Source organism: Eumetopias jubatus, unplaced genomic scaffold, assembly GCF_037043125.1.
Source record: "Eumetopias jubatus isolate StellerSeaLion01/CBP00866 unplaced genomic scaffold, mEumJub1_p1.0 scaffold_2, whole genome shotgun sequence".
NCBI lineage: Eukaryota > Metazoa > Chordata > Mammalia > Carnivora > Otariidae > Eumetopias > Eumetopias jubatus.
Window position 1 is genome coordinate 190,798,249 of NW_028274808.1, and position 13,603 is coordinate 190,811,851.

The 13,603-nt window shown below is 40.3% G+C and overlaps 1 protein-coding gene and 1 long non-coding RNA gene across 2 annotated transcripts in view; one reads left to right on the top strand and one right to left on the bottom strand.

The window, feature by feature from the left end:
• CC2D2A (coiled-coil and C2 domain containing 2A) overlaps positions 1–13,603 on the bottom strand; it is a 101,558-nt gene that overhangs the window by 17,268 nt on the left and 70,687 nt on the right. The window contains exons 26-29 of the mRNA XM_088021354.1: positions 11,474–11,650; positions 6,425–6,628; positions 1,857–1,946; positions 193–306 (exon numbers count right to left, since the gene is read on the bottom strand). Coding sequence (XP_087877480.1) covers positions 193–306; positions 1,857–1,946; positions 6,425–6,628; positions 11,474–11,650 — 585 coding nt within the window. The remainder of the gene's footprint in view (positions 1–192; positions 307–1,856; positions 1,947–6,424; positions 6,629–11,473; positions 11,651–13,603) is intronic.
• LOC114197326 (uncharacterized) lies at positions 7,572–10,089 on the top strand. Its single transcript, XR_003606886.1, has 2 exons — positions 7,572–8,679; positions 8,949–10,089. It is a non-coding gene; the product is annotated as an uncharacterized LOC114197326 (long non-coding RNA).

The following is a 13,603-nucleotide window of genomic DNA, read 5'->3' on the forward strand; positions in this document are numbered from 1 at the left end:
AGCACTAGTACCACTAAAAATCATTTCATGTCTTATCACTGGTCCTCTCTCCCCACGGTGCAATCTCTGGGCCACTTTCCTTTCAACTCAAAGGATCGTTATGCAAATTAGTACTGTTCATAATCTGGAACCTAACACAAGTGTCTTAAGACAATTACACTCCTCTGTTGGAGCCAGCCTGCATGGTCTTACCTCAGGAATAGCACTGCCCATCATGAGCCAGGCCTTCTTCCCCAGAAAGAGAAAATAATTACATAGTAATACTGCATGCTCTTCTTCGTCTCCTGCCAGGAGATCCAGAAATTGCTGACGGAGATGGAAAGAAAAGAAAAATGATGTTGTTGACTGACTGCTTCATTCTGTATGGGCCATACAGGATTTTTAAAAAAAGTCACTGTTAAAACTAGTGCCTTAAAGTAGAAGACCTATTTTAAAAATCTTTTTTTCCATATTTTGGTACTATGTTCTAATTCATTGAAACAAACAAACCAATATGGTATTTTCTCTGACATTGATGACATGGATTTCTAGAATCAACACTATGGTGGGGGAGACAAATTTCAGTTTTACTTCTTGTTTTTAATTTATATATGATTTTTTTTTTTTTTTACTATTTAGACTATTTTTACAGCAGTTTTAGGTTCCCAGCATAATTGGAGGAAGAGATTTCCCATCTACCCTTGCCCCCATATGTTATCAGCATCTACCCACAGAATAGGATGATTGTTACAACTGATAGACCTACATTGACACATCATAATCTCTCAAAGTCCACAGCTTATGGGAGGGCCCACGCTTGGTGTTGTACATTCTTTGGGTTTTGACAAATGTGTAATGACATGTACGCATCATTAGAATCTCACAGAATATTTTCACGGCCCTAAAAATCATTTGTACTCTGCCTGTTCATAGCTCCCCCTGCCCTGCCCCCAAATTGTTTTAAGCACATTGCATGCAGTAACTCATTTCATCCTAGAATAAACTTTTGAGGGAGGTACTTCTCTTCCCATTTTATAGATGAGGACGTGGAAACACAGAGAAGGAATACCTAGGGAGTGGGAAAGCCAATCTGGCTCGAGAGCACATGAATTATTCTGTTCTTTGCATATTTTCTTTAGATGCCTTGAGGTTGTGGAAATGTTACCTCTAATACTGTCAACATTATGTTGCCAAAATATCCTGGGAAACAAAAAATTTAGTGTACTTAAATTTCTTTGGTTTAGAGCTATCTTTCAAAGGGAATTGTAGGATATTGTTTAATATCCTACAATTATCCAAACACAGTACACATGAGATCCAGAAGCAGAATGAATACCTCTGATGATATATGTGTTTGTTTCATAGAAGATCCATTTGGATGTAACATACACAGATTGTAAATTCCATGAGGGCAGAGGCCATGTTTATTTCGCTCATAGCCTGAATTTAGTACAATGTCTGAGATGTGGTAGGTGACCAGGAAGTACATACGGAATCAGTAATGACATGGCATGCCTTAGGAAGCCCATAAATTATGGAATATATGAGTTCCATGTGTAATACAGAGTGTAATTTTGATTTTTTTTTAATGAATAAAACTGCGATATTGTTAAGGTAATACTGGGAGGATAAATCAGTATTGACTTCTGAAATGTTTTTTATTCTTTGTGCAAATATTTTTTTCTTAATTTCTGAACTTGGTCAAATGGAACCAGAAAGAAAAAATACTTCAGAATTTAGCTCAGTCTGCTAAACAGATGACCAAGTGGATTTTTATAAGGACCAATGAACGTTGCAATTTAAAATTATACAAGCCTTTGGCCCGTGTTCATCGAAGTCAGCACAAACTAGTAAATCTGTGAGGAAGAACTACTCACATCAGACGTGCTCCACATGTCACAGATGCCAGCAAATGAAACAGTGTCAGGCAAGAAAGGAATCAATGACACATATCGAGCCACCAGTTCCTGTTTGAACAAAAAATAATCGAGCAGTTCCTGTTTAAAAAAATAACTTGCGGTAAAATAGAATGCTGGATACTCTACCTCATTCTTTGCAAGACAGGTTCATGTATCACAAACATTTATGTGTACAAAATGAAGTGAATGCTCACCAAGTGTTTACTGAGTGTTGTATTAACATTATGTCCTTTCAGCCTCTGCACACATCCTACAAAGGAAGTCACTGTTAATATCCAGCTTTCACACATGAAGACACTGGCTGCTAGGTCGCTTTGAAATGTCCTCTCTTTTTTTTTTCCTGCACTTCCTTACTTTCTGGTATAAGAGGACTTTCACAGTCATCTTGTATTTCTTCTAGCTCAGTTCAGAAAGCAGCCATTTCTCCAAGGAGCTTTTTAGAGAGCAATAGTATTTAGAAACCAAGATCAGGACATCATTGTACTTACGACTCATATTCCTGCAGTTTGTAAACATCTTATTTGTGGCTTTTCATTTCCTTTGTGGTGTCTTTGATAAACCCAAGTTCTCACTGTTAATATGGCCAAATGTATCTTTTTTCTTTTCTTACAGCTTGTGTTTTTTTTCTGTTTAAGAAATACTTTGTCTCATGTCATAAAGATGACTTGTAATAAGTCATAAAGATAAAGTTAAAAATCATAAAGATAAAAATGCCTTCATATTTAAGTCCTCAATCTGTCTGCACTTGAGTGATGTGAAGTAGGAATCTATTTTTATTTTTTCCATATGTAAAAATCAGTGATTCCAGTAAAATTTATGTAATAGTCAATCTTTTCCTTACTAATTTCCAATGCTAGCTTTGTAATGTCAGGTTTGAGTGGGTTATATTTGAGTGGACTTTTTATTCTTTTCCATTTTTCTCTCTGTTATCTGTGTGTCGATACCATTTTACTTTAATTACTATGGTCTCATAATAGCCTGGATGTATGGTATGGCAAATATTCCCACTGAGTTCTTCTTATTCCTCAGGATGTCTTGGCTATTTTGGCCCTTTGCACCACCATATAAATATTAGAATCAGCTTGTAAAGGTCCACCATAAACGATTTAAAAATCTAGTTTGACAGTTTGTTTTTTACCTGGAAAGTTTAACCCCTTTGCTTTGATTGCGATTACTAGTAAACATTTAGACTATTTCTACTACCTTATTCTGTGCTTTTTATTTTTCACACTTTTTTCTATGTTTCTTTTTTTCTCACCACTCTCTTCTTCATCCCATTTCATTATTTTATCTCCCGCCACTTTGGAAGCTATATGCACTTTCTTTTATTCTTTTAAGTGATTAATTTAGAAATTTCAACATGGGGGCACCTGGGTGGCTCAGTTGGTTGAGCCCCTAACTTTTGATTTCAGCTTGTGTCATGATCTCAGGGTCATGGGATTGAGGCCCCCGTTGGGCTCCGCACTAAGGGCAGAGTCTGCTTGTCCCTTTCTTTCCTACTCTGCCCTCACCCGCTTGTGCCCTCTCTAAAATAAGTAAATAAAATCTTTAAAAAAAAGAAATTTCAACATGAATATTTAACTTAAACTCTAAAAGTTAATAAATATCTTCACTTTCCTCTTGGAAAACACAAGGGAATTAAAATACTCTCATCGATCCTGTCCTGACATATATGCATTTTTTCCAGGATTTTTGTTTTTAATCACTATTTTCCATCCTCATTGCTAGTATTATTGACATGAAGACAATGCCTGTTTAGATTAACTCACAAATTTTCCATTTTCTTTACCATTATGCGTGGTGTCTCGGATTTTCTGAGAGTTTTCTTTCTGTGAAGTATATTTTTTAGAAATTTCTTAAGTGAAAATCTTTTGGTTGTAAATTCTCCAATGTTTGTGTGAAAGATGGTTTCACTGGATATAAATGACTAGTTTGATGGCTATTTTCCTTCAGCCTTTTGAAGATATTAAGCCTTCTCTGACTTTCATTTGTGCAGCTGAAAAGTCCATTGGTTGAATCATTGTTCTTTTATAGAAAATCTGTTTTCTCTCCGGCTGCTTATAAGATCATCTTTGTAGTCCCCTATGATATGCCTAGATTTTAATTCTATTTTATTTATCTTATGTAGGATATACTGGGCATCCTGCATCAGAGGATTGTTGTCTTTCATCAAGTCTTATAAATTCTCAGCTCTCTTTGAACGTTGCCCTTCTCCTTTCATACAGGGTTTGGCTGTCCTGCCTCTATCATCCATGTCTCTTAACCTTTCCTTTAAATCTTCTATTTTTTGCTATCTCTGTGCTATATTCCAAGTAATTTCTTTCATGCATATTCCAGTTCATGAAGTCTCTCTGTACTTACCTGTATGTAACTTAACTCTGTATTTAACTGTATTTTATGTCTTGGTTAAGCCAGTTGTTCATTGTCTCATTTTAACTATTCCATTTTGTATTTCTATAAGTACCATGCAATTATTTTTAACACCCGCCTGTCAGTTCTGATAGTCTACTGTTCTTCTGTTACATTTTCAATTCCCTGGATTTCTTAAACTTAGCAAACATATGTATTTTATATTCTGAATCTGATAATTCTAGTATCTGCAGTCTTTGTGGACTACTCTGCAGTGTGTTGTATGTGCTAACTCTTGCCTTCCTCATGGTGACTTATTTCTTTATTGATGATTTTTTTTTTTTAAGATTTTATTTATTTGAGAGAGAGAGCACAAGCAGGGGAAAGCATAAGCAGGAGAGAGGGAGAAGCAGACTCCCCATGGAGAAAGGAGCCCAATGTAGGGCTTGATTCCAGGACCCTGGGATCATGACCTGAGCTGAAGGCAGCCGCTTAACTGACTGAGTCACCCAGGTGCCCTATTGATGATCTTTTATGTTTGTGTTGCTTGGAACTTTGGAACTTTTTCTGTTTGTTTGTTTTTAAGGTTGAGTTTAAAGGGTGTTCTTCTAGAAAGATTTCTTTTTCCTTCTGTCAGGGATTTAGGGGCATTAGAACAGGGAACACTTTCAATTAAATTTTCAGCTGAAGTTTTTTTTGGGTCATCCGGGCAGTGTAAATAACAGTCTCAAGTGTGAATAAATACAACTTAGTGATTAGGAATTCCCTGGAGAAACTTTTCTCGTTTCTCTTCCATCCACAGTCAAGGCTGAGACAGGCAAGATTCCTTCTGCAAAGCTGGGTATTTCCTGGTGTACCCACTGTTGACATTACCTGTCGAGAGTCCTAACTGTGTACCTGAGTCTCTAATTCAGCCCCCCTCCCTGCCCTGGCACCACACATTACCTCCTTCCCCACCAGCTTGTGGGCATGCCTTGTGTAGATGCCCAGCTCTAGGCATCAGGAATTATTGGACGACCTCAGAGCAGACACTATTTCAGACTCTCACCCTGTGGAACCTGCTTCATTGTTTCCTGTCTCTGAGTTTCCCCCCTGCCACCTTAGTTCTATGTCAGCCATGATTTTAAAAATGGTTTAAATATTTTATTCATCAATCCTAAGTGCTCTCTCCTGGGAGAAGTTTTCTGCATATTTACTATGCTAGGAAGAACAGAGGGAAGTCCCTATTGTGGTTTTTAATAAAAATTGATTAATAAAAAAAGTATCTGAAATGTGGAGCACAGGTTTTACTTTTTTGCTGTATCTATATCTGCAAATAGATATATCATCACCCTGTTCCTAAATTACTATGTTAATGGCTTATTAACAGCAACTACTCCGTAGACTACCCACTCTCTGAAGATAGTTATGGGTTACAGTAGTCACTTAAAAACAGCCTGTTTAAAATATGGCTTCTGTTCATGTGTGGTTGTGATGGGAGGGTGCTCTGCAGCCAGAGAATGCGCATGTATATTTAATGGCTCAGTATGGATGCATTCTGTGGTGACGGCTTACATGCTGTACATCCTCAAATCTTGGAAATAATTTTTGCTTCATTTGAAGTCAATGATGCCTATAGTATTAAGTATAATACTGAATAGTTATCTTCAGCTATAGTAGAAAGTGCATGAGTTCTGAAATCAGAGGCCGTGGTTTGAATCCCAGAAAGTGATGGAGGACGCATAATGAAGGCATGTTTATGTAAGACATAAGTCTTACATAAAATTACATTACATTGCCAAAGTGTAAAGCATCTTCCAAATGTTAATTTCCAGAACCCAGTCTAGAGCCAGGGACATGGTAAGTACCCCACAATGTAAGACATTGCCAAAGTGTAAAGCATCTTCCAAATGTTAATTTCCAGAACCCAGTCTAGAGCCAGGGACATGGTAAGTACCCCACAATCGTTAACTGAAAGAATGAACTAAGGATTTCTACCCTCTCTGGTACCTTCAGACTTTTCTAAAGAAAGTGAGCCTCAGAGTAATAAAAAAGTGTTAATCATTTCTTTCACCACTAATGATCTCAATATAGTGACTATATTAAGTCCTAGGAAATATGGTAATTAAGAGGGCGGTATATTAAAACTGTAACACATTTTTAGGAGCAGCCGTGATGGGCTTGTGAAACATACTCACCACTGTTGCCTGGGGGCTGTTGGGGCAGGCATCCAGGAGCTCCTGTGGAGGGTTTAAAGGCTTGAGGTAACGGGTGACAAAAATGGTTTTTCCACTGATGTCAGTCACTGTTGTGAGGCACTGGCGGTGTGGAAACTTTAAGGCACATTCAGTTTGAAACTTCTCTGTTGCTTGAAGCAATTTCTCATCTTCCTGAGAATCAAACTTCAAAAACAAAGACTCCATGGAGTTTACATGTGATTACAGGAGGCACAGGAGAACTCGTTGAGATCCCACAGTCGACACGAACTAAAAATGTGCTTCAGGAACTATGAATAAGTGACCCCTTACGCTATTGCCATGCCCTGGAGTCCTAGGGCTTTATTTAATTATATTTATAATCTAAAGATTAGATGGATACATTAAATACTTAAAATATATTGAACAGGATTGAAAGAAAGTAGTCAACAGGCAAGCAGCCCTATGGAAAACTATAAACACCTATATAGAAAGTAAAGTATAATGTACTAATTCTGATTGATGAGACCAAGCAGTAGTTTTATGTGTATTTTGACATTGGTTTTAGAGGGGGGAGGGTCCCAGAAATCTAACATCTCAAAGGCAAAGCTTGAGCAACTCATGTTAAATGCGTAACAAATTGACAGATATATGTTGATATGTTAAGTTTTAAATCCATGATCAATGTAATACATAATAGTAATGGGTCTCAGGGAAAAAGGAAACAGAACTAGAAAGATCAAATGTATTATATTTATTTTAAGCAGTTCTCTGATCCAAGATGAGCTACCAATTCCCAAACTTCTGATAGTAACTCAAAGCAGATGAAACAGAACAATTTTCATTTGCCTTTAGACACATGTTGTAATTTTTTCCCCTAAAGCTATTGCTAAAAAAATAGTTTGAAAAAAGCAGATATTTAAATGTTTTTATAAGAATTTTATCGCTTAATCAATACCTAGGCATATTAAAATTTCAACTACGTGTAAAAAAAAAGAATTTTATCGCTTAGTATAAAAATATACATATGGTTGCTTACATTTCAAAGGGTTTCAAGATAAACTCAAATAAAATTTTATTAGAAAAATTAACTGTTAAGTAGAATTTAGATTCTAGGCAGTGCCTGAAAATGTGTCTATTTTGAGAAGGGAAGTGCACCCAACTATCCTTCTTATACTCTGCATTATTTATTTATTTTTTTAGCATTTAAAATCGCTGGTAAGTTTACTCTGTCTCCCCCTATAGAGTAAGATTCCTAGAATCAGGGATTTTGTTTTGCTCTTGTTTTTTATCTCCAGTACCAATACCACCTGGCACGTAGTACACATACTAAGTTTTTAACAAATATTGTTGAGTGAATGAACAAGTGCACAGAAAACATCCCCTTACTTTTTTATGACTTCAGATAGAATCTAGACTATCCCAGCTGTTCTTGACTTCTGTTTCATTGGAGCTGGACTGTGGCTCCTGTTTCTAATTTGATTGCTGTACCCTGAGGGATTGGGGTAGCAGTTGTGGGGATTAAGTAGGATGGAGGCACTTCCGGAAGCCTCCCACATACTCTCATGGGATGTCCCTGACATCTGAAACTGAACATCATCATCATCTGCATCATCACTGTAACCACCTACCGCTCGGCATACCGCCGCCCCACGGTAGCTGCCCGACAGATGTTAGGACGGAGATATAAATAAATGGAAACGGTGAGCTCTGAAGACTTTTTTGGTATGGGTGTGTCACAGACTCCTGGGATAGAACTGTCACCCCAGAAATAACTGTAACTTTAGAAAGATGGAGAATCATGCAACAAGAGTGGTTTGAAACAAAGCACCAGTGAATTCATCCCTATGTTCTTTACACTTATTCATTTACTTACTCATCCAGTCATTTGCTGAGAGTCTGAAAGGTTCCAGGCACTGTGGATAAATGAGTATGAAACAGTGTCTGAAGCAACTTCTATTCTAGAGGAGAACACTAACAAGCAGTCAGGCACTTGAACTACTTGACCAGAGATTCTATGGAGATAAACACAGGGTGCTAGGGGAGCACTTAGGAGGTAGCAATGGGCTTTGTCCAGAAAGAGCAACAAAAACCTTGAATCAGTCCTGACTATTGGCCTTCCAGGTTGAAGAAACTGTTTTCTCCCACTTGGACCTGGACGTGCAGTTGTGTATTTTGACTACATACCTAGTGCTTTGTGAGAGCAGGGCCCATGCTTGAATCATCTTGTGTTCCTCTCTGCCCCGAGCATACACAAGGTAAGCATTTAAATAAGTATCTATTAATGGTCATTAATACTTGCTTAGGCCACCAGGATGCCATTCCATGGAGTGAAACAGTGATTTATGGAGGAGTATGCCATCTTGGAAATCTAAGAAGTGCCAAGCGAAAGCTAAATACTAGAAGAATTTGGGTTGTTTATTACAAAACAAATTAAGGGCTAACTGACAAATTTGCAGTTTGATTCAACACAAAATGTGGAAGATTCTTAACTGGTTTAATTTTTTTTTTTTTTTTTAACCTCTAGGTTAGTGTCAGTATTTACAGAAAATCGAATGGGTTTAAAAGCTCTCTTTGGACACACTGTGACAGCTCTGCTAATCAGAAATCATTGTCACAGCTGCGCTGTGTCTCTAAGAAGCAGCTCATGGATTTTATAGGCTTGGAAACAGTGGAGATGGTGCCCAGCATGCAGGCTACATTCACACCTATGACTTCCTACATTCACAGCTAACTAAGAATCTCTCTGACAAAATGAAATGGGCCGAAAGACAGAGCTGGACATTCTTCATGGAACTTCCAACGTCTGTACCTCATCACCAAGGGATCGCATATACACCAGGACCCATCAGCTTCCATGAAATGGCAGGGGATGGAGAGCAGCTAAGTAAAAGCCTAATAACTACCAATGGATGTAAAACAAAATACCTGGTATACCTTTTTAAGCATGTCACTCATCTATTAGAGGCAAGAAAGAAAAAAGAAATGAGAGGAAGACTTTATTAACAGAAATAATCTATTTTTAAAAACTTAACTTTTCTCAAGACAACGTAAAGCAGTTACAGAAGAATTTCAGGAGTCGCTACTGATTCTTATGAAAATTCCATGAGTAAATCCCTTAAAAAGTCAGGGAATGGTTCCCCATGGGATGATGGTGGAGGGAAAACTCTAATCTGCTAATTCTGGAAGTTGCTGGTAAGTAGAAAACCGATTCCAGGTTGTGGGCTCTGTGCTCTTAGGGTGAGATCTTGTCTCTCCCGAATCATCTGCAGGGGACTCATCCAGCAGTGTTTTCTGCCACTGCGTTTAGGACATCAGGGTGCTTCCTCATCAAATAGCAGCAAAGAACCTGGCCTCCAAAGGCTTAAGCCTCCTTTCAAGAGGCCTAAGAGAAATGCTCCGCACAGCCACAGCAGGGCAGTGACCTGCCACTGAAGCAGCAGTGGACAGCCCTGTTACCTGGCTGTAGGCAGGGCAGGTTGTGGGACCTGGGGGCTGGGCTTCAGAGCCCAGGGGGTGAGGGGCAGTGCCAGGTGCTAAGAGGCGGCTCTGGGCTCTGGGTTTCAACCCTTTAGCCGCAGTCGCAGATTGCTTTCACATGCTTTGGAAGCTCACCTCCAGATGGAGTGCTTTTCCTTCGTGAAGAAGACATAAAAATAGTAAAACCATCTTTTGTCTGGGAGCATTTTTCTGTATCAACATGCTTGTTGGCTTTCTCTTGAGTTTATACATGAAGGAAGAACATTCAGAATACATGTTTCACTTCCTAGAAATATTTTGAAGCGCATGTATTCTGCCATGTTTTCTAGAGAACAGATTTGTCACAGCGTTTGTGACAAAGGCTGGCATGTGAGATTACTTTGAATTTCAGTAGATTTATTTTTTCCAATAATCCTTTCAAAGGGGAATAGGGAATAGGGATTTTTCTCTTGTGAACCAAACTGTAATACTGAAACAGAAACAGAGGAATGTGCTCATTGTTTTTTTCCATCTCCATCTGAGTCGTAATTACAAAGCTAAGATGGATAAACTACAGAGTCAGCAGGAGAATCCACGTCTCGTGTAGTAGGTGACAAGCTGGGTTTACACATGAATGTAAGCTCCGTGGGATTTTTCTCTGCTTTTCTAGGCTGCTGTATCCCCAGTACCTGAGAAATGCCTGTCACATAGAAGGTGCTCAGTAAATATTTATTGAATATATAAGGTTTCGAGTCAGACAGACTTGTTAGCTCTGCATTTACTGTCTGGGGGAACTGGAAGGTTGAGCCTCATTTTCCCCGTCTCAGTTGCAGACCCACTGTACAATATAGCTGTGAGTATTAAGAGAGAACAGGTGTCAAATGTCTGACGTGGTGCTGAGGACCGAGTAAGAACTCAGTATGTGGTGGTGGCTGTGACTGTATTAGTTTATAGTGTGAAGAGGTCATGATCAATACTTTCCCCCCAAACCAGTGACGGCGGTGCACGTCAAGACTGCATAAGCATGTTACATTAAGGAAGTGTCTCCTGGCTATAGGGGTTGGGAAACAGTTGCTAACAAACCTACGTTCTGGAAACTCTTTGTTGTAGAGCTGTTCAGAATTGGAGCACTTGTGCAGATTCTTGTTTCTGTCTGAAGGCACTGAAATGAGGTGACCCCTGGAGGTCTAGCCTTACGATCCTATAAATTGATTCAATGCACAGCCCAACCAGGGATGTGAGGTCACACGTGGAGATGTGTTTCAGCATGCTTGCCAGTAAACATCAAGATAAAAGCGCAGTCTGCTTTTTTTCTTCCATTAAGAAAATTCTTCTAAACCTGGCGCATGTTTATGTTTGTCTTGCTTGGCCTGAAAGTTTAAGTTGTGGATCAACCTAAGTATCGGCTCAATGGAAGTACCCCAATCGGCAATCTCCCCTTCCTTCTGTCCAGACTCTAAGAGTGCTGAGTGGACAGTGTCAGGAGCCCTCGGCCTGTGCCATGTGGTCTGCGTTTATAAAAGCACAGCCCAGCAAGCATAGTCGTGTCTCATCAGCATCAGACATGCGATGCTCAAGTGGGGGCAGGGTTACCTTTTCTCGAACAGACTCCCCGGGAACCAGCTGAGGCTCGATGGTAATGAACAGGGTGATGTAGGAGCCTTCACTCAGGCTTCGCACCGAGTCAAAACTCCGTTCGATAATCAGGCTTCGCTCCTTACTGTAGCCCAGAAGAACAGGGGGAATGTCTACTTTAAACGTCCCGTCAATCTGTGAACAACATATGACTTGGTGAACATCCTGGTGGTTTTCCAGTGAAAGGTCAAAGGCAAGTGTCAGCCCCTCACTATCTGATGAATCCAATAAAGACTGCTCGGACTGACATTCAAGGCTCCCCCCTCTTTCTGGGCGTGTCTCCCTGAGCTCTCACGGGAAGGGCTCTCTACTTCCCTGCCTCTGTGAAGTTCTGCAGAGCGTCTGCCTGCTCTGCAGGTTGACCGTGACAGCAGGTCACCTGGGTTCAAATCCTGGATTACACTCCAGGTGCCTCAGCTCGTGCATTTATAAAGAGACAATAGTAGGACCTACTTGTAGGGTAGTTCTGGGTGCTGGATGAATAGATGTCAGACACCCAGAAAAATGCCTGGCGTATGCTCAGCACTCAGTATGGATGGGCCAGCAGCCTTTCCCCCTTTTCTGGAATGCTCCAGAGTTTCATCCCCCCTTGCGGAGTATCAATCATTATTTCCAGGTTTGGGTTGGATGTCATCTCTTTCGTGAATTATTTTGTTATCTCCAGCAGCCTCACACAGTGTGTATCTCCTGCTTGTTACTGTGACCCATTCTGCCCCACTTTGCAGTCATGTGCCTGTTTATCACTTTGCTCTGGAGACCTGATTTCTCTCTGTGAATAGATCTATATGTCACCCCCATTTCTACCACCCTTCTCCAATGTAGAGCAGCGTTTTGTTTACACAGCAGGTGCTCAATACCTGCGGGTCTAATGCACTACAAGCCACTTAAATAAAATGACCTGACTTCTGCAGAGGCTCCAAAAGACAGGACTTTCCACTCTTGTGTAGTCAACACAACAATAAGTTTATTAAAGACTGTCTGGTGCCACACAACTTTTCAGGGCCAGAATTTGAAATTCACATGCTTACAGAGAATCTGATTTTCATTTCAGTCTTTAGTGGCATTTATGTCTCAGGAGAAATACAGAAAGAAGTTAAACTTTCAGTGACTGCGCCTTCTAGGGAGGAATTAAGTGAGCTGTTGTTTATTTTCCTCCTTATATCAGTGCTTTGCCCCAGAGCCTGCACTGGGGGGCAGGTAAGGGGTACAGGGAAAAGGATACAGAAACAGGGCGCCTGGGTGGCTCAGTCATTAAGCGTCTGCCTTCAGCTCAGGTCATGATCCCAGGGTCCTGGGATCGAGTCCCGCATCCGGCTCCCTGCTCAGTGGGGAGTCTGCTTCTCCCTCTACCCCTCCCCCCTGCTTGTGCTCTTTCTCTCTCTCACAAATAAATAAATAAAATCTTAAAAAAAAAAAGTATCCAGAAACAATGCCGTGAAACGTGCAGCTGAAACAACCAGGTGCATCTGATGGGGCAACTAGGCCGATGACCCAGAAAGGAGTGGGTATTCTCTCCAGATAGCTGGAGCATCAGGATTTAAGACAGGGTTTCTCAGCCTGGGCACAGCTGATCTTTGGGGCCTAAGGATTGTGTGTGGTGGGGGCTGTCCTGTGCACTGTGGGGTGTCTGCAGCATCCCTGGCCTCCACCCACAAGATACCACTAGTTCCCGCTCTAGTTGTGACAACCAGCAGCGTCTCCAGATCCTGCCCAATGTCCGCTGCGGGTGCATGGAACAGCACGAGTTTTGGAGTCAGACAAAACTTTTAAATGACAAATGTAATAAAATCATTCTCAAAAGTAACATTGAAACGTATAAACCCCAACGTTGAATAGTTCTCTCCGTTTACCAATCTCACTCCCCAGGAATACGCAATGTGAGCATTGTGGGAAGTGGGTAAAAGCTGAATCCCGCTCTGCTGTAAGCTTTGGGATTTGAGTAGTAACTTCACATCTCTAGGCTTCTGTTTCTTCGTCTGTAAAATGGGGACAATAAAGCCGACTGGGTTGTTGTGAGGTTTAACTGAGGTGGCGTACAAACTAGCTAGTAATGGCATGTAATATAGTTACTCCTACTGTTATTTGTGG